This window comes from Nicotiana attenuata, unplaced genomic scaffold (assembly GCF_001879085.1).
Source record: "Nicotiana attenuata strain UT unplaced genomic scaffold, NIATTr2, whole genome shotgun sequence".
Classification (NCBI taxonomy): domain Eukaryota; kingdom Viridiplantae; phylum Streptophyta; class Magnoliopsida; order Solanales; family Solanaceae; genus Nicotiana; species Nicotiana attenuata.
The window spans coordinates 53,705-75,077 of NW_017671156.1; the positions used below are offsets into that span (position 1 = coordinate 53,705).

Genomic DNA, 21,373 nt, shown 5'->3' on the forward strand with positions numbered 1-21,373 from the left:
TATACAGTACAAAAAAATTCAGTAATTTGGGATAAAAGTAATTTGGGACAAACCCTAAATAGTAATTAAGTACAAAAAAATTCAGTAACTATATATGTATAGATATAAAAGGAATGCAGTAATTTTTGTATGGAAAAATAAATTTTCCATAAAAAGATCCGTAAAATAGAGGGTAAAATAGAGGCCTATGCATTTGGGATTCCCCATTTAGTTGTTATCCCGAAATACCTGGCGTATATGCCGTCGTCTGCTAAACGAAACATCTCTCTAGAATCCAGATGCGAAAAAGATGAGAAAAAACGACCGGAAAAATCATCTTCACATTTGAATTTGGAAGCGAAGAAAATGGGATACGCTTATTTGTCTATGGAGGGTGTGACCCGGTTTTTGTTATAAATGGGATTCTCCATTAAGATTGGTATCCCGAAATTTACTCCATTAAATGGGATTCTCCATTTAGAGTCAATTAGGCCGAAAAATCTGGAGTAAGTATATTTGAGATTGCAAGGTTTTCTCATACCTATACATTTGGGATTTCTGCATCGGTCAATTAGGCCGAAAAATGTGGCAAACTTGCATTTTAATAAAAGTAAGGCTTAATAAATTAAGTTGCCATGTGTCTTTTTAATATGTTGCTGCTTGGCTTATTAATAACTTGACACATGGCTAATTGAGAATGCAAACTTCTTTGCTTTAATATATATATATATATATATATATATATATATATATATATATATATATATGATATTTTGAACAAAAGCAGAAGGAGAACTAGAAGCTAGGGCTTCTGCTAGAACTTTCACCATCGCCATTACTCCAAATACAGCGATCATCATTACCAAATTACGCTTGACCGGGTTGATGTGAATCATGACGGAGGAGTTGACTGCCAATTTTGCTGTAAAGACCGGAAACCCGACAACAATGGAAGATTAACTTTTGGGCCTACAAAGTGCAGATTTTTGTTATTTACACGTCGCCATCATCGGCACCGTTGACGGCCGCCATTTGAATCGCCGTCAAAGGCGAGGGTCAATGGCTCAAGCGCCATTCAAATTCAATTGTAAAGAATAGGTTTTTTGAAGCGCACGTGAAGGTATTATGGTAGCAGGAACAGTGGCGTTTCGAGTCAGATTCGTGCCCTCTCGACGAGACGACATTAGCATTGTTCTTGAACAAAGACACGGAGTTTGGGGCTGAGCAATTTGAAAATTATGTTAATATATTTCAATGTATTTCAATGTATCTGTATTTCCATGTATTTCATTATCTTTTTTTCATTGTATTTCAATATATCTCATGTATCTCATTATATTCACTGTCTCGTTGTATTCCATGAATGTATTCATATATTTTTTTAATTAATGTAATTTATGTATTCAGATTTATATGTATTCAAATTGCTCTGTTTTTGTTGTATTTATCGGCTGGGAAAAATATTCGGCATATTTTCTCTGAATGCTATGTTTTTGGGGTGTTTTTCGGTTGAGAAACTTTTTTATAACTGGAAATACAAAATTTGTGTGTTATAATTGAGTTTGTTGAGTTATATTAGGAGTCTATTATATTAATTGATTCACTTTCCATTTAAAAACAGTTGAATCCCCCGTTTCACGCCGTGAATACAGTCGAATACAATAATCTGTCCAGCTGTAATCCCATGTCTCACGGCATGAATACACTCGAATACAAAAATCTGTCTAGCTGTAATCCCCTGTTTCACGCCTAGAAATGCTACTTTATTCATGAATACAGTAGCTTAAATACATCGAATACACTCCAAAAAATCTGAAAACATAGTTGTAGGAAATAATACAGTAAATGGTAGCTACAGCTAGCTAATAACCACTAAAACATAGTGATTTCTAAAAGTTTGTCTTAAAATATAGTTCGAACTTACCGAGCTTGTTGTGTCCTTAAATACGTATAGTACAAGATCAAAAGAAGGGGATCAGATTGTTCAATTTAAAGGTAAATTATCATCTTAAATGGATCGGGGGTAGCACAATTATTGGAACTAATTGCTATTGGGTTTTCCTCAAGTACTAATGGTGTCTACATTTCGACAAGGGACAACATCTTTACTTAGCAGGATACTGAAAAACACAAACATAAACTGCTTGGATTTTCAAATCCAGCGGTAAAATTCAATTGGTACCATAATAAAAGAAAACCTAAAGGCATTAATCAATTCAACAATGAAATAAAAATTGACAATAATACTAGTAGATTTATCTTGAGGGGATGTTCTTTACAGTTGGGTTCCCCTGATACCAGATTTTGGTATCGAGGCAATGAAACAGTGACATTTGAAGAGAAAATAAGAAGAATGTAAGAAGGAGGTAAGAAGAAGACGAAGAGAGAATGGGAGAAGGAGAGTTGAGATCAGATTTTCAAGTTATCATTATCACAATAGCTTTTCATTACATCGTATCTATTTATCTAAGAATTTGAAGGGTAAATGCATAAACTGAATTTTGAACTTGTAACTACTATTCCCGCCAAACAGAAATTTAAAAACACAACTGAAATTTGAAATAGTCTAGGTGGCAATCTAGCTGGCGTCCTAGTTGGCAGCAGCTGAAATGTTTGTATCACTACCCTTCCCCCCCCCCCCCGATGAGCTACACCCTTGTCCTCAAGGGTAAAAGTAGGAAATCTGGTGCGCAAATCAGAAGCAAACTTGAGATGCATCCAAATCTGTCCATTTGATTAAGCATTGGGCCACAGTCTTATTACCCTTCTTAACCAAACGTCTGTTCAATACAGCCTCAAGTTGTGGGCACAATGGACTGGCAAGGTGTAAGACATGAGGGTGAACAATTTCAGTAGGGAGTTCAAAGCAAAACTTAAGCTGAGAAATGTGGAAGGTATGATGAATTTGAACCTCAGGAGGAAGCAGTAGTTTGTAAGCCACAGAGCCTATCCTTTCCATAATAGGATAGGGGCCAAAATACTTTGATGTAATCTTATGGTAAGGAGAAATGGAAATAGTGGATTGTCTATAAGGCTGGAGTTTAACAAAGACCCAATCACCAACATTAAACTCCCTGTCAGAGCGGTGACTATTAGCCTGATCTTTCATGCGTTGTTGTGCACGACCAAGATGGAATTTAGCCAATTGCAACTTAAATTCTCGAACCAACATAATATCCTCAATATCAGTTGCAGAAGGATCTACAGGAAGGTAGGGAAGGTGAATAGGAGGAGGATAACCATATAGGAGTTCAAAGGGGGAGGTTTTAATAGCAGAATGGGGTGTAGAATTGTACCACCATTCAGCTAATGAAAGGAATGTACCCCAGTCAGAAGGAGAGTCACAGCAAAAGCATCGTAAATAAGTCTCCAAGCATCTGTTAAGGACTTCACTATAGCCATCCGTTTGAGGATGGTAAGCAGTAGAAGTCTGTAATGTGACTCCTTGAATGGACATGAACTCCTTCCAAAAGGAGCTGATAAAGATGGGATCTCGATCACTAGTAATAGAAGCAGGAAACCCACTGAAAATAGAATCCAAGAAAATCTGGGCAAGAGACTTGGCAGTATAGGGGTGAGAAAGAGCAATGAAATGTCCATATTTAGTGAGTCTATCTATAATGACCCAAATAACAGTTTTTCCCTTGGATTTGGGCAACCTTTTAATGAAATCCATGTTAATATCAGTCCAAGGCAGTGAAGGAATAGGTAAAGGTTGAAGGAGTCCAGGATATGCATATGTATCATACTTGTTTCTCTGCATGTAGTACATTTGTGAATGAATTCCAAAACATCTTGTCTAATGCCCTTCCAGTAGAAATGGGCCATGACCTTCCTTGTAGTGGCATCAATACCCGAGTGCCCTCCAGAAGGAGTGGAATGCCACAGAGTAAGGATTTGATTCCTCAACTTAGCATCATGTCCTATAACCAATTTGCCCTTTCTCCTTAGCTGATTATTAATCCAAGTATAGTGCTTCTGAGGGTAGTGTGGGAGTGAATCACTAAGAGCAATCAACTCCGGATCAGAAGCCCAATTAGCTGTAATAGCCTGCCACAATTCAGCTTGAACAGAAGAGACCATTAAGGACATAAGCTCAGCACCATCAACTCTGGAAAGTGAATCAGCAGCCATATTTTCCTTACCCTTTTTGTATTGTATCTCAAAGTCAAAAGGAAGCAATTTAGCTAACCACCTCATTTGGGAGTCAATATGCAGCTTTTGATCCAACAAATATTTCAAAGCTCTTTGGTTAGTTTTAACGATGAAATGCTGACCAAGCAGGTAATAGGGCCATTTGGTGACAGCAAAGACTAGAGCAAGAAGTTCTCTTTCATAAACTGAGAGAGCAAGATGCCTGGGGGCTAAGCCTTTGCTGATAAAAGCAATAGGGTGATCATGCTGCATGAGAACAGCTCCAATACCTGTTCCACTTGCATCAGTTTCAACTACAAAGGGAGCAGAATAATCAGGTAGAGTTAGGACAGGAGCAGTGGTTAAAGCTAATTTGAGTGCAGAGAAGGCTTGAGCAGCACTATCAGACCAATGGAAGTTGTCCTTCTTGAGTGACTCAGTAAGAGGACGACTGATAAGGCCATACCCTTTGATAAACTTCCTGTAATAGCCAGCTAAACCCAAGAAACCCCTTAATTGCTTAATAGTTGTGGGAGTTGGCCAGTGTTGAACAGCAGCTATTTTCTTAGGATCTGTAGCTACTCCTTCATTAGAAATGAAATGACCTAAGTATTCCACTTTAGAAACACCAAAGACACATTTAGATTGCTTAGCTAGTAAGCTATTTTGCACCATAACCTCAAACACTTGCTGCAAGTGTATTACATGATCCTGCAAATTCCTGCTATAAACAAGGATATCATCAAAGAAAACCAAGACAAATTTTCTGATAAAGTGTTGGAATAAATGGTTCATGAGACACTGGAAGGTAGAAGGAGCATTAGCTAAGCCAAAGGGCATAACTAAATATTCATAGTGTCCTAGATGGGTCTTAAAGGCAGTTTTAGGAATGTCCTCTATCACCATTCTTATTTGGTGGTAACCTGATCGAAGGTCAATTATTGAAAAAATCACTGCCCCTGCTAGTTCATCCAACAAGTCATCTATGATGGGAATAGGGAACTTGTCCTTAACAGTACACTGGTTTAACTCCCTGTAGTCCACACAAAGTCTCCACGACCCATCCTTCTTTCCTACTAACACCACAAGTGATGCAAATGGACTGTTTCTATATTGAATCACACCTTGTTGCAACATGTCTTTAATCAGTTGTTCAATGATATCCTTTTTCATGGAAAAATATCTGTAAGGTCGAATATTGATTGGTTTTGTCCCAGGTATCAAAGGAATGCTATGATCAAAAGCACCCCTTGAAGGAGGCAAGGTAGTGGGTTCTGCAAAAACATCATGGTACTGGAATAAAAGTTCCCTAATGATAGCAGGAGTTTGAGAATCCTAAGGAAGGTGTAAAGCATAGAACTGATCATGGCAATGTAGAACGGGATGAGGGTTTAATACTTGCAACATGAAAAGTTGGACATTATCCCCGTTCATCTTGTTGACAGCTTTAGTACTTGAGAGCTTACACTCATCAGACACCCCTTTGAGAAGATGGAACTTGCCCTGATAAGTAAATGACATAGTCAAGGCTGTGTAATCCATAGTAACTGGCCCCAATGTCTTCATCCATAATGCACCCAATACTAGATCATACCTGCCAACTGGAAACACAATAAGATCAGAAGTATAGGCAGTACCCTACAATAACCACTGAAAATTCCTCACCACCCCAGAAGTAGCCTTCATAGAGTTATTCCCAAGGCTGACATACCCAACTTTAGTGGGTACAATGTGACACCCTAACCTTTTAGCAGACTCACAATCTATAAAATTGTGAGTACTTCCCCTATCTAAGAGAATTTGCAATGATGTCTTATTGCTATAACCAGTCACATGAATAGTTTGTGCCTTGGATACCACTTAATGCACACAAGGAGATCCTAGGGGGATCACCCTCATTCCCAGACCACTCTTCAGTAGTAGCTTCATCTTCTGTTTTCTGAGTCCCTGAGTCTTCCTTTTTCCCATACTCCAAATCCAACACAAATAAGTTTAGGGAGGTTACACTTATGACCCGGGATGTATTTATCATCACAAAAGTAACATAGTCCTTGTGCCCTCTTGGCCTGCATTTCAGCAGGAGATATAGTCCTTCTAGTCCTGGGTACAGTTGGTGCTCGAGGAGCAGGTAAAGCTAATTTTGGACTGGGCACAGCAATGGTAGAAGACACCTTAGCCTGCACAGGTTCATAAACAGATTTCCTCACAGTAAAGGATGATTGACCCCCAGAATTGGACCTTAGAGCTCTAGCATTAGCAGCTAATGTTGCTTCTGTCAGTCTAGCTAATCTATATGCCTTAGATAAGGTCTGAGGTTCATGCATTTTGACCGGATTCACTAATTCCTCTTTAAGTCCTTCTAAGAAGCAAGATATAGCCTGGTTAACAGATAAGTCACATTGAGCTAACACTCGAGCAAAAGCAAATTGAAATTCTCTCATTGATCCTGTTTGTCTTAACTGCTTGAGCTCCAACATCGGATCTGAAAACTCCTCACTAAAAGTTTCAATCAAAGCAGCTAGATATTCATCCCAATCTGGTACATCAAGTGAATCACAACATTTCATATAAGATTGATGCCACTCCAATGCTTCATCATCTAAATTCATTGCTACTAAACTCAGTCTTTGGTTAAGAGGAGTCTTATCCACAGAATAATATTGCTCGATCCTATATAGCCAATTTTTCAAGTTTTCTCCATTAAAACGCAGAAACAGTAGGTTATGATTTCGATTAGAATTAGCACAGTAGGGATTAGGACCTAGAATACCCTGCCCTGATTGAAGTCCTTTATCCCTACCAGTCGACGTAGATGCATTGTCCTTCGATTGTTGATTCAATTGCCAACCATCAAAGGAGATTTTAAGAGAACTTACCATCTGAAGCAACTCAGCATGCCGCCTATCCATGTCTTCACGAAGCTCCTGCTATTTCTGAGCCATTTCCTCTCTAAGATCTAGCTGCTGAGCAGCTAAGTCCTCATATTGCTCTTGCAAGTCAGTTGGTGGAACTCCAGTTACTACATCCACAGCTCTGTGAGGCCCCAATATCTACGAGCTCTGATACCAATTGATACCAGATTTTGGTATCGAGGCAATGAAACAGTGAAATTTGAAGAGAAAATAAGAAGAATGTAAGAAGGAGGTAAGAAGAAGACGAAGAGAGAAGGGGAGAAGTAGAGTTGAAAACCACTTGTTACAAATAAGATCTTGTTGTTGCATCGAAAGAGATAAATGTTATCATTATCACAATAGCTTTTCATTACATTGTATCTATTTATCTAAGAATTTGAAGGGTAAATGCATAAACTGAATTTTGAACTTGTAACTACTATTCCCGCCAAACAGAAATTTAAAAACACAACTGAAATTTGAAATAGTCTAGGTGGCAATCTAGCTGGCGTCCTACTTGGCAGCAGCGGAAATGTTTGTATCATCCCCCCCCCCCCCATCCCCTCCTGGTAAATGTGGTTGTTATACTCATAAAAGAAGGTGTTTGTATTGCGTTTTTCATATTATTGTGCAACATCTTTTACTCACCTGCAAAATCGAGGCTAATATCTATTGCCTAGTGTCGGCTCCCTCCAGTACTTCATTAATATGATAGCTAAATAATATTAGATAAATTTTTCAAAGAATTTAACTATCGAAGGAAAATCAATGATTGAATTTATTGGTAAAAATAAAATAGAGGTAATAATAAAAATAGAGATTATAAAGAATTACAGGGGCGTATTTGTAATTAACTCTTATTCCATTATTTTCAAAAAGAAATTTGCCAATCACCTTTTTCCCTCCTCTCTCTACAGTAACGATCGTATATGAAAAGAAGAAACCACAAATTCAGTCTGTTTCCAGTCCAAAAACCCACACACTCTCTCTAACTCGTCTCCATCATTGCACTGTGAAAAAAAAGCAGAGTAAATTCAAAGAGATGAACTGACTCTTCCTTTTCTCTTCCATAAAACCCTAGAACTTTCAAATTCCTTTACTCAAAAAATCAGATGCAAGATATTTTTGGATCAGTTCGGCGATCACTGGTGTTCCGAACACCGACTGCCGACGGTGGAGATGACGGTAATCTAGTTGAGAAGATCAATTCCTGCATCCGGAACTCCAGAGTTTTCTCTAAGCTGTCGCCTCCTCCGCCGGCGTTGCCCTCACCAAAAGCCGTTAAAGATGGAGGTGATGCGGCTCCGCGGCCTATCCGGTGGAGAAAAGGTGAGATGATTGGATGTGGCGCTTTTGGACAGGTTTATATGGGAATGAATCTCGATTCTGGTGAACTTCTCGCCGTCAAGCAGGTCTTTACCTTTGTACTACTTTTTTTAGGTTTTGGAGTTCCAATTTTGTTTATCTTAGTGAATTATTAGGTATTTTGCCTTTTTTTAAGAGTAATTCTGAAACTTTTCCGATTTATAATATTTTCTCTTCAGGTTTTGATAGCCGCGAACAGTGCTTCAAAGGAGAAAGCTCAGGTTGGAAATGGCGATTGAGATACTTTTTGTTTTGTTCACGACTTACAATGATATAATCACTCATTCTATGAATATTTGGTTGCATTGACTGCCTAAATTGAAGTTTTCAAAGAGACAAAACTTTAATCGGTTAGATTGTTGCTATTGTTTGATTATACAAACTTTAATCTGCTTATCTTATGATGTTAAAAGCCTGCTAGAATATCGCATTTAATAGAATGAAGCTGCCCTCTTATCGTAGTTCCCTGCTGCTGTACTTACGTTTAGTTGGAGCATGTGCCCTTTAACTTTTCTTGTGTACGCCGTCCATTGATGAATGGGACTTCAGTTCTTTAGCTATTAATTTGTTTGTTTGTAACAACTGACATTGTGTAAAGGGAGATGTTTCTGCGACAGCTATGTTAAATGGAAGGTTGTTATATTGAATCTGAGGCGCTTAAAGACATCTGAAGACTGCTGTATATCTAAATTTTTGAGATTATTAGTTTCTAGTTTAGCTACTGTCTGATCCATTCTTCTGGATTCTTGATTGTCCTGAATAGTCCCACGTTAAAGAGCTTGAGGAGGAAGTCAAGCTTCTCAAGAATCTCTCGCATCCAAATATTGTTGTAAGTAAATCCTTGATCTCCTGTCTGGGGAATTGTTGTCCCTGAAATACTCAGTTGCTATATTGCGTTGTTAGAGATATCTTGGAACTGTGAGAGAAGAAGACACATTGAATATTCTGCTGGAATTCGTACCTGGTGGATCGATATCATCCCTTTTAGGCAAATTTGGATCTTTCCCTGAGCCAGTAAGTCATTTATGGTCTTATTTTCCACCCTCTTTTGATGTACGATCCTTTTTATTGGATGTCTCTAGCTAACACTATCTTCCCTAGTAGGTTATAAGAACGTACACTAAGCAATTGCTCCTAGGGCTGGATTATCTTCACAAGAATGGAATCATGCATAGAGATATTAAGGTATCATTTTTCCTTTCTTTTCTTGCCAGCGAAGTGTGACCAACAATAATCTCGTGTACTAATTTGGATTCAGGGGGCCAATATCCTTGTTGATAACAAAGGTTGCATAAAGCTGGCTGACTTTGGGGCATCAAAGAAGGTTGTTGAACTGGTATGTCTACCATCCACTATCGATCTGTATTTGGTTTAGTTTGGATGTAATGAAGAGGATATTGATGAAACATGTTTACAATAGGCTACTATATCAGGCGCCAAGTCCATGAAGGGCACACCATACTGGATGGCTCCTGAGGTCATTCGCCAAACCGGTCATAGCTTGTAAGAACAATTACAGCATTGTATTGATAAATCTGTAGCTTATTTTCTTGTTTGATCTAGATTGCAATATGCTACCTATCTGTTGTATCACTTTAATGGTTCTTATTTCTAGTTTGAGCCCACATTTTGTTTGTTTTGCTGATTACTTGGAAGTGCTTTTTTGGTTTCACAATGAGTCTTAGTTCTTGATTTTAATTAGACACTATAAGCATAAGATCAATTCATTAATTCTGATCATAATTGACCATGCTTAATTGCTGCAAATTTAATTGTGATTCGTGAAATTGAGTTAGTGCTCTCTTGTGCCCAGACAAATGTTCTCAGTTGTTTCTTTATGATGAGCCTAACAGTTTCATCTCTCTGACAGAGAAACATTTACCTTATCTATGTTACTTTAACTTCCATTTTTCATTTTTTTAAAATCTTTCCGCCTCTCTCTATTTTAGAAGAATTATCCAGATTTTGTTTTCGAATTGTCACACCTTTTTGTAAACTTTATCTTGTTTTGCTTCTTCAATCATAATGGTCCTCACTGTGTCAAAAGTTTTCTGGTGTTAAGCATTCATGTCTACCATCTTTTGTTTTCATTCCTTATCCGGTTCATATGCTGATTAGTCTTCTGAAACTTCGCCACCCTCCTGAGTTATGAACATGCTTTCAAGCTCCATGGCACCTTATTTCTTATCATACTCTGGATATTTCCAACTTTAATGTCTTTATTAATCACCAAAAAAGTCGTGCTCAAGTTTAAATTCCAGCTGAGACAAAAAACCACTAGGTGAATTTTCCCATCAACTCAAGTCTTGGTAGTCAGAGTTATCCGATACCTATGCTGTTAGGAGGTAGCAAGTGCCAAGTGGAATAGTCTAGGTGCACGCAAGCTCGCCCGGACACTACCGTCATAAAAAAATTAAGTTAATATTTCAGCCTCTAAATCAAGTCCTAGTCTCTTTATAGTAGAACAGAACTTTCTGATGGAAAGAGGAGTTTCTTGGTGAAAAAGCAATTCTTGTTTTTGACTAGATGTATGGTTCTGGTTCTATTATCCTTGCAGCATATTCCTTGAGTTGATCACTTCAGCATAAGTTCTGCTGGTAATTATTATGTCCTTGCATTTGAATTTCAGCTCTGCTGATATATGGAGCGTAGGATGTACCGTAATAGAGATGACTACTGGCAAGCCACCCTGGAGCCAACAGTATCAAGAGGTATACACTTCATGCAGGTCTTGTTTAATTCTTTTTATATTCCTTTTGGCATTTATGAACTGGTTACTATCTGCGGGCCCACTCATGCTTTGCACTGATGCTGTGTTTGTTTTAGGTTGCTGCGCTCTTCTATATTGGGACAACAAAAGCTCATCCTCCGATCCCCGAACATCTGTCTGTTGAAGCAAAAGACTTTCTGCTGAAATGCTTACAAAAGTATGTAGTCATCGCTGTATCTGACCCCAATCGAAGTCCAATAATAGCACAATAAATTTTGATGCCAAAACCATTTAGTTCACACTTCACAGCACCATGCCCTTTGATCTTCGTAGTAGACATAGACATGACTGCATATAGAGATGATATTCAATGGGAGAGAATATAGTTTTGTATGATTTCCTTCTTTGCCAAGTCTCTGATGTTTGATTGACTCTTTCTGGATTCATAGTGTAACCAGTAGATATAGTGCTGATTTCTTGGCATCCTTGGTTTGGTATTTTATCTGTTATAGTTATCCCTACTAACACCATTAATGACACTAAGATATGGCACGCAGGGAACCAGAGTTAAGACTATCAGCTAGTGAGTTGTTACAGGTGATTTGATTTGACCTATGACAATCTGTTATCGTTTTGTCTCTCTTGTACAATGTAATAATATGTTAATTCTTTGCTTCACATGTAGCATCCATTTGTCACTGGTGAAGCACAACTATCTCCTCCTGATGGTTCTAGTTCCATGATGGTCAGTTTATCTACATCAATTGGCAATATAGTTAATATTACTCAAGCACTTACTTTCTGAAATTCATTTACTGATAGGGCAAATCTCAAGCTCATTCTGATTCAAATGGGCATAATGGAAAAAGCGTGTAAGTGCTCTAAAGGCTTTATTCTAGCATCGACAATAGCATTTGCATCAAATAATCCCAAAGTCCTAATAAGAATCAAAGCTACGATTTCACTACCTAAATGCTAATGTCAACAGACAGAGAGAAATTTTGAAATCCTTTGATTTGTAATATAACAACTACGCCTCAATCCAAGCAAGTTGGGGTTGGCTATATTAATCCTCACTGTCCATGTTACTCCATTTAAGCTTATCTTAGTCCAGTATTATATAAAATATTAAAAATAAGAAGTACTCAGCTGAAGTTCTTTATATTTTCTACCGGCATATATCTCTTGCAGGACTAAAAGACTCCTAAGGGGTCGTTTGGTATGAGGTATAAGAAGGTATAAGAGTGGTATAAAAATTTAATACCACCTTAATACTCTGTTTGGTTAGTAAACCAGGTATAAGTTATTCCGGTGTTAATTTTAATACTGGGATAACTTATACCTTATAAAAGGTGGGGTAATTAACACCGGTATAACTTATACCTTCTTCTTAGAAATTATGCAATTGTCATTCTTAATACAACATACCAAACAATGAATAAACAACAATCCCAGCATAACTAATCTCAGCATAACTTATCCCAATATAACTTATACCGGCATAATTTATACCGGTATAAATCATATTCCAACCAAACGACCCCTAAAAATATTGGCCCTAAAGTAACTTACTAGCATGACTAATACTTAATCCCAACTAATTGTTAATACAGATCTTTTTCTTTTGTTCTGCTATATTCGTTTGGTATTTAGGATATGAAATGATAAATAAATCAATAACATATGCATTGCATTGAAGAGTGCGACAAAGTAAGCCTCTAGAGTTTGACCTTGAAATTAGAAACCTGTGTTTGTCTACTTGTGAAATAGCTTTTGGCTGCATTTCCAATGGACAATATGGATTATACATTTCTTTGTAGATTATATGGACTATTCAGTAACTATGTCTAATACTTTGTTGATTGAATGACAATCAGTGCTGGTTCAATAGACATCTGCAACTTGGGTACCTTGAATATCTCAACAGAAAATGCATGTACCTTGTCCGAGACCGGACATAAGTGGAGAGGAAACAGTAGTGATGATGATATGTGTCAGATTGATGATACTGATAATTTTTTCTTGGGTGGAGGAACAAAGTTAAGCACTGCTAAGACGGTGGATGATTTCAATAAGGTATTAAGCGTCTCTGCTTGCTGCTTTTGTTGCTAAAGTATATATATTACACTGGAGTTGATTTCCTCTATATCGTCATGTCAAGTAGAGTTTCAATCCCATCTCTGAGCCCTCTGGTGATTGGAACTGTGATTATGACATGACTCCTCAATCACAACAAGGGAATGCAAATATAGTTAGCAATCAGGAAGGTGGCATAGGTGATGGGATTTCAGTCTCGCCTAACAACAATTCTGCAGTTTTTTGTGGTCCTTCCATATCAGAAGATGAGGATGAGCTTACTGAGTCTAAAATCAGAGCCTTCCTGGATGAAAAGGTTCCCACTTCTCGTGTTGCTTGACATTGCTCTATGCAGAAGTTATTCTTACATATTTCTATCTTTGCATTTAAAGTGTATCCTTTTATTTCTGTATAGGCTCTTGAATTGAAGAAACTGCAGACACCTCTGTATGAAGAGTACTACAACAACAGTTTGAATCCTTCATACTCTCCACAGTTGGCTGAGACTGCAATCGATGAAACCACTCCAAAATACTTGAAATTACCCCCGAAAAGTAGGTCACCAAGTAGGGGTCCTATTGGAAGCCCGTCTACAGGAGTTGATATCATCAATAGTGCAAGCCCTGGGAGCAGCAACAGGCGAACATCATGCATTGGCAGTGGAAGCAACCAAGACTATGATGACAGTTCACCGCAATCTAATGAGCGGAGGCAATCAAATAGTCCAATGTAAGTTTGTAGATCAACTTTCTTTTGTCTTGATTTTCTTTTTGGTTTCTGTAATTTGAAGATATATTACTCTGTTTGTAGTGCAAGTTTTAGTGAGATTCAGAGGAAGTGGAAGGAAGAGCTTGACCAAGAGCTTGAAAGAAAGCGAGGTAGATCTTTGCTTCTCCATATGATTTTCTGATCAATGCTCTTCCCTCACTCTGCTCCTGTGCATGAACTCATGCATGGTTCTTCTGTATTGCAAATTCTGTATATATAGGTTTCCTCTTTTGCTGATGTAGATTAATAGTATAATGTTTTCTTACTTTCAAGCAGGATAAAAACTTGATCCGCCACGTTCTCAAAACAAAACCAAGTTTCCTCTCCAATCCATTTCCACCATTTGTCCTTTTCCATGTAAAGATATTTTAAATTATATTTTTCCATGATGATATGAGTTGATCATAATAAAAGAAGTGAGGATCCATATTGCCCACCCCAACTTGTTTGGGACTGAGACGTAGTTGTAGTTGTAGTCTAGTACTTCTGTAAATAGTTTAAAGGACAGTTAAGTAACTTAAACAAAAAATTGTTCAGCATTTTTTTGCCAAATACATTAACTGTAGTTAGTTTTAACACTTCTACCCAAACTCGTAATTGCTCATTTATAAAATCTTCTTCTGCACTGCTTTTGAACACCTAATACTTCTCAGTCACTTTTAATCAGCGAACCCAAGCAGACTCTTTGTTGCTGTAAATTATTTATCTATCTTATTAGATAGTCTCATGAAACCCACAATTCTTGTAACTTTTTTCCCTGTAGAAAGATCGCTATATTTGGAAGTTCTAATCGCCCTTAGAAATTATGCAACAGATGTTCTATTTAAAAGTTAAAACATCGCTAGTTAAGTTGTTTAAATATTTCTGGCAGTTGGATGTTCATCACTTCATTTCCTTAGGGCTGTTATCCAGTTACACTGAGAACCTGGATATCATGCTTTTAAACCCATCCTAGGAGTCATAAATATTGTCTCCTGCCTGACCCTTTGTTCTGCAGTGCAAAGAAGCTGGTTTATTGCTGAATATAAGAATATCTTGTGAAGCCTGGTGCCTGAGGGACCTGTAATCCTTTTTTTTTTTGTAACATTTTCTCAAACTTTATACTTGTAGAGAGTACAGATTTTCTTAGAGAAGTTGCAGACATTATCCCAAAGTTATAAGAACTGATCCTAGCTAAAAGTGCTTAGAAATCATGAAACTGGAGTCCCCAACCCTCTTAGTTCTGCAGAATTTTCTGCAAGAAGCATGGGGACTTTTAACGAAACCAATTCTGGTAGTTTCTTGATACCAACCTTGTGTAAACACTGTCAATTCCTAGTTATTAATGGTCAAACGTGGGAGTGTCTTTGTCCCTACGAATGGTGCTGCTGCATCAGACTAGAACACTTGCAGATTATGTCATCTTTGAATGGCTCCTGTTATTTACTGTAAGGAGTTGGGTTTAATTCCAGAGCTAAATGCTAACCAGTTTATCCCCCAAAGTGAGCTTGCTTAATCTTTAGCTTCACTGTTCTTTTGTTAAAGTGGAATTACAGTTGAATTTAATACAACTTGTTGGAGAGAAATTTTTGGAGCCACTTTCCTGGTTCTGAATAGTAGAAGATCCTAACTACAAACTGGGTGCATTGGTTGCAGAAATGATGCGTCAAGCAGGTGTGGGGGGAAAAACATCTTCTCCCAAGGATCGAGCTTTGAATCGACAGAGAGAGCGTTCAAGGTTTGCATCTCCAGGAAAGTGACTGTATATTTCTGTATCCGCATTCATAGATCAAGAGGTTTTTCCCCCCTTCTATGAACCTCTTTACTGTATATGTTACCACACTTGGGGAAAAAGATGTGCAAAAAATCTAGTCACAGGATTGATCCTTGTGCTGTGGTTTGCTTCTACCTCACAAGCCAGCAACAAAATGATATGTTACCACTCAGGGATTAATCCTACTTCCAAATTTTTCCTTGTGTTTTTCTTTCTCCTTTTCAAGGAAAGAGGAGCAGAGTTTATTGTATGTTCTTGAGTTGTAAAATTCCTTCATGTAGGGCAATCAGGATAGGTATGGCAGATTGTAGCCACCAAAATGTCCTGTTCCACTTTCCTGTTAGGATATGTTTCCTGTCATATTGAAGTTCATATGTAATTTGCTTGAAACTTATGGTTGTTCCGAGTGCATTTATCTGATCTTTTCTTTTGAAATGTAAAGTTTTATTGATCCAGCACTGAGGTCTTATATATGTCGAGAGCAAAAGACAAATTATCCCAAATCTAGCCTGGTATGGATTCTATGTGCTCTTAATATTGATTCTGCATCATGCACTGGTTCTTTACACCGAAATGTATACTAAAGTATACAATTCCTTGTGATCATTATGTTTGAATTATTTGATATTTAATATTTTAGGTGTGCTAGCGTGTCCATATTGATCCCTAGGTTAAATTACACGTGCTTAATACCAAAAATTAGAACTGGCCTGAACCTTGATTGATTAAATTGGACTCAATTGCTACTCGTGCTAGTCATAATTTTCAGTTTCCCTCCTATTATCTGAAGTGAAAAATAGTTGAACCACTTTTTAAGAAAGAATGACACACGATGTAATCTGTTTTTGTTTCATTATCCAGAACTAAAAGTACGTTTTTTAGCAATTACAAAAGTAAAATTTCCCAATCTCGTCCAATTTCATCCTTGACATAGAAGTGGTAAGTTTGACATTTACTATTTAATGATAATAGATCGAGGGAAAAATAAGACAAGAAGCAACAAAGAAATTCTTTTGAAGAGAAGCAAAAAGGAAATAGGAGTAATATTTAATCAAATGTCGGAATCGGAAAGTCTTCTTGGGTCCTTCACTTGGATTTTCCAATGCCCATCAGAATAATTAGCAACCTTAGCCTTCTGTCTCTCCAATCTTATCCTTGTATCCATCTCTGGAGTCAAATCACAAAACTTCTGAAGCTCCTTAGGCATCAAGTCATATACTTGCCACCATTTTGCATGAATTCGATCATTTGGAAAATCCCTATATTCCAAAACATCCCAATTGCAGTCATAATCTTTGTAACACATCCATGGCTTCAAACCTAAGTAATGCATCGCATATGCATCCTCAGGATATTCATATTTTCTACGCTCATCTGTCTGGAAATTTTTGAGATAATTCAGTTTAGCAGGCAACCTATGCCACCAAGAAAAAACCTCATTCAAAAACCCTTGATCACCTCCATTGTATGAAACTATAGTGAGGGTTTTTTCCATTAGGGTTTTGAAAGTACACTCCGATGGCTCGATTATCATGATCCCTGAGTTGAACACATGTCTACAGTTTCCAGCTGCTGATAACTGAGGAAACATGAAGAAAGGATCAAGATTCTTGAAGAAAAGAAAGTCAGCGTCTACGAATATGAGTTTATCATATTCTACTAGCTGCCATATTCGGAGCTTGCTGTAGTTCCATTCGTTGTACGTTCCTCTTTTTGCATGAGGGTTTCTTATTCTTTCTATGACTTTGATCTTCCATCCTGCTAGTTTGAGAGCATTGAGGCTTTCGTGTGATATGGAGTTATCAAGGAGGAGAATGAGGTCTTTTGTGGAGTTGGATAAGATGATGCTTTGTGCTAGAGCTATTGCTCCACAAACATATGATTCTGAGGAGTGAAGAACAGTTACGTAAGCCTCTCTTGGCTTTTTGTTGCTCCCCGACGAAGTATATTTTCTCCATTCTTCTTGACCTAGTATTTTCAGCCAAGGTAAATGAGTGAGGTGAAATCCTTAAAACGTACTACATATAGCAAGGAGAAAAAGTAAATGAAATACTTATTTGTCCCAAAAATGTGTCTTAATTTGAATCAGTGTACAACAACAACATACCCAGTATAATCGCACATGTGCGGTCTGGAATTTGAATCAGTGTGAAGCTTTCAAAAGTAATGTAGACTTTTAAATTTTGTGATCTTAAATTAAAGACTCTTATAACATACACCAAAAATGTCTTTTGAATTTTCTGATTTTAAATATGTAATGGAAATTCTATAAGGGGTTGGTAAAATGAGAATTTTGGACTTAAGAATCGCCAAATATAAAAGGTGGCATTCTTTTGAACTTTGAAAGAATGCCATTTTTTCGATACTCTTCATATCCTTTCAAGGAGAAAAAGGAAAACTTTTTCTATACTCTTCATATCCTATCAATATATGTTGAACTTTGACAAGTACAGGAAACCTTATCTTCTTTTAAATACTCAGATTTGAAGAAGGTGACACGTTAGTTCCATTTTGACCTATTTCTTTCTCGGCCTATTTCTTTTCTGATATGGTACACTATTGGATTACACTCACACAGGGGATGGGGGATGTACTAAATATTATTACTAGGAGAATAACTGAATTAAATTTAGTGATTTCATTTAATCCTTTTAGGAAGTTGTTTACCACCATTGATTCATTTCCATAATATCTTATTCTAGATTCGAAGCACCCTGGTTCAGATTGCGGTATAAACGTACTTTAGTTGAGAATTCATTCCTTGCCAAACTATAAAACAAATGCAAACGAAAAAAAAAGAAAGTGAACGTTAAATTATCTTGATCACTTACAGATGCAAATTAAACAAGTGAAATTTATCGAATTATTTGGTGGAATTTTGAAAAAATTCATAGCACTTAAAGATTTAAGACTTTAGTTGGCTCCACCATCAATGGATGTTGATATATACTCTCTAAAGTGATATGTATGTCAATGCCATATACAGAAAATAATTATGTCTACCTAAGAATTTTAGCTACAAGATGTTTGTCGAAGATCCAAACTGATCCCTTGCTGCCTTGTAAAGGCAACATGAAAAAAATTTCCAAATTGCTCCTTCTAATATTGCCTTCTAAATGAAGGATTAATGAAAGAAACATTCATTTTCTATATCTAGCAACTTTTCTCTATCAAGATTGCTGGTGCATTTATATAGTGCTTAATAAAGAAGCCAACATATTTCCAAACAACGCATGTGGTCAATTGTTTCAGAATATTACCGTACCATCTATATATATACATACATTCAAAGTACAAAAATGATATGCTTCAAATAAACATGGAAATGCACCATAATATAAGAAATCTAATCACTTTCCTGCATATTATTTCCACATTCCCTTGATCTTGAAGTTGTTACCTTTGCTCCTAATTAATTTATCCAAAAATAGAAGTTATAGCCGGTCGGATTCACTGTTTATTTTTTCTATGAGGTATACACTGGTTATACATGATTATCACAATTATACTTATATTATACATCTGTTGGCTATTTTTAGTTCAACCGGCTGGGTTAACAATTATTTAGGTTAATTCTTCTAACATAAGTTCTAACATTAATAATTAATCTTGATAATTTTCAAGATATTGAACGTTTTGGATATACCTGATTCAGCAAATGGACTGGCAAGTTGGCAAGTTCCAACTGGCAGGAGAACTTTCTGCTTCAGTCTTCTCAAATCTGGCTTGTAAATCCATGCATTTCCTCCATACCATATTTGATCATCACACCTGAAAATCTCAAGCATAGGACTACAAGGTCCTACGAAAACAACGTACATTTCACGAGAAATATCGCGAAAACCCCATCCATTTTTTACCAAAAGATTAGCCACGATTAGGTTTACTTGTAACCTAAACACATTGGTTGCATTTGCACAAGGAACCCTAGCTAAAACCACATCCAAATCTGCATATTCGTCGAGCTCTGGCATAGGAATTTCGGGGCATTGTGATGATTTCTGAGGTACATTTTCATCGATCCATTCTGGGAATAAGTCCTTCCACATAACACTTTGATTTACACGATGAAAATGAACGTTGACTAGTTCTGCTTCGTCGTGTAGATCTTTGACTTCAACGTTGGTTCCATGCACGTTGACTAGTCCGATTTTGAACTTTGTATTCTTCGTTTCATTTTCGAGATATTTGTACCAGCTAGGTTTTGTGACATGCCTACGGAAGATTTCTGTTGGTTGTTTCTGATTGTGTAAGGTGTGGATTATGGTTTCATGGCGTTTAGGGCTGTGTGATATACTTAGGTAAACGAAGATTATAAAAAAAGAGATTATTGAAAGGGTGAAAAGCTTTGGTCTTGAATGGGAGGACTTGGAACCCATTTTTCAAGTTTTGATTCCTTTGAATATGTGAGGTGTATTTGTAATTGAAATTTATACCTAAATAAGGAAATTAATTTAAGGAAAGAAAATTATTTGCATTCAAGAAAATTAAAGTAAAATGCAGTGAACTTTCAATTGCTTGCCTTTAGATATATCCAAACCATACAAGAGTGTGTTAGACCATGTCATCAACTGCTTGTGATCAAAATGATTTAAAGTTTTTTCCACACTAATTAATTCTAATTGTATGTTATCACATGTGATGTGATATATACTTCAATTTTGAATCTGGTTTCCATATTGATCTTATAGCGTCATAGCGAAGAACAGAAAAAGAATTTGGAGGCGTGCTAATGAGTATATCTCACTTCATGGATCATTAGTTGGTAGATCTTTTTAAAGTGAGATGAGTTGGGTGTTGAATAACATAATTGAATTAAATATGCCCAAATTGACACATAAGAAATAAAATAACAAAATATTTTTTAAAAATAATTTTTTTTGTTTAATATGTTATATATTTGGTAATTAAACAAATTAAAACAAAACAAACAAGAAATAAAAATAAAAATTTGGTTAAAATTGAGCAAGTTGGCCTTTGACTCATTATTTAGCACATCTTGAACCCTCAATTTATTAATTTAGACCATTTTGATATGCACATTCAGTCCAAATTGTCCATTTGACACCCCTACATGGAGGCCATCAATCCATTTCTCACCGTCAAATAATAATTATAAGGCCAGATGTGCTTAGACCTTAAATAAATTCAGTATACATCCAAGAGATAAAGAAGTAACATAAACTGCTATCAGTTTGGATAACAACGAATGGCGCCTTATTTTGTGGTGATGCATATTGAGTATTTATAATATCTCCGAGCAATAGCTCCAACAAAGGAGCTCAAAGGGGAAGGAATTATTACAAAAAAAAAAAAAAAAATCTCAGCTTTTAACAACAAAAATAATTTTTTATTGTGAGTATTTCAATGTCAATAGAAAATGTCCAACACAGTAGATAAGTTGAGTCTTTTTCTGCTAACTAGTCTCTCTTCACGTGCGTTCCACGTGTATTCTTAAATATATGTAAAAATATTTAATGCATACAGACAAAAGATATTTATTTTTGTTTACGGATTTAAACATACCAAAAGTTAGCGTTCTAATGCAATCACAAGACCCTTAATAAATTAAAATAAAAAGCATACTCTGCAACCAACTCTATCTCCATTTTTTTAGCCTTCATTCTATCAATCAAACTTTAGTATATCGCCCTTTTGAAATTTGATTGCTTCAATAGACGATGGTAGAAGCAACAT

At 36.7% G+C, this 21,373-nt stretch overlaps 2 protein-coding genes across 2 annotated transcripts; one reads left to right on the forward strand and one right to left on the reverse strand.

The window, feature by feature from the left end:
* Positions 1 to 7,922: 7,922 nt before the first annotated feature.
* LOC109206308 (mitogen-activated protein kinase kinase kinase NPK1-like) lies at positions 7,923 to 16,131 on the forward strand. The gene is made up of 17 exons (XM_019369125.1): positions 7,923 to 8,416; positions 8,549 to 8,590; positions 9,133 to 9,198; positions 9,273 to 9,383; positions 9,474 to 9,554; positions 9,628 to 9,705; positions 9,790 to 9,872; positions 10,999 to 11,080; positions 11,196 to 11,296; positions 11,637 to 11,676; positions 11,765 to 11,824; positions 11,902 to 11,951; positions 12,957 to 13,155; positions 13,244 to 13,471; positions 13,571 to 13,884; positions 13,966 to 14,033; positions 15,559 to 16,131. The coding sequence occupies exons 1-17, from the start codon at positions 8,117 to 8,119 to the stop codon at positions 15,660 to 15,662; spliced, it is 2,007 nt and encodes a 668-aa protein (XP_019224670.1). The 5' UTR covers positions 7,923 to 8,116; the 3' UTR covers positions 15,663 to 16,131.
* A 444-nt stretch (positions 16,132 to 16,575) lies between these two features.
* LOC109206304 (putative UDP-glucuronate:xylan alpha-glucuronosyltransferase 4) lies at positions 16,576 to 20,055 on the reverse strand. Its single transcript, XM_019369121.1, has 2 exons — positions 19,323 to 20,055; positions 16,576 to 17,644 (listed from the first exon to the last, which is right to left on the reverse strand). Exons 1-2 carry the CDS (start codon positions 20,053 to 20,055, stop codon positions 16,728 to 16,730), a joined length of 1,650 nt encoding a protein of 549 aa, XP_019224666.1. The 3' UTR covers positions 16,576 to 16,727.
* Positions 20,056 to 21,373: the final 1,318 nt, after the last annotated feature.

Coding starts and splice junctions, on each gene's coding strand:
- LOC109206308 (XM_019369125.1), top strand. CDS start 8,117: ATGCAAGATATTTTTGGATCAGTTCGGCGATCACTGGTGTTCCGAACA. Junction 9,555..9,627: donor TCATGCATAGAGATATTAAG/GTATCATTTTTC, acceptor ATTTGGATTCAG/GGGGCCAATATCCTTGTTGA. Junction 11,081..11,195: donor GGAGCCAACAGTATCAAGAG/GTATACACTTCA, acceptor TGTTTGTTTTAG/GTTGCTGCGCTCTTCTATAT.
- LOC109206304 (XM_019369121.1), bottom strand. CDS start 20,055: ATGGGTTCCAAGTCCTCCCATTCAAGACCAAAGCTTTTCACCCTTTCA. Junction 17,645..19,322: donor CAGTCCATTTGCTGAATCAG/GTATATCCAAAA, acceptor TGAAAATACTAG/GTCAAGAAGAATGGAGAAAA.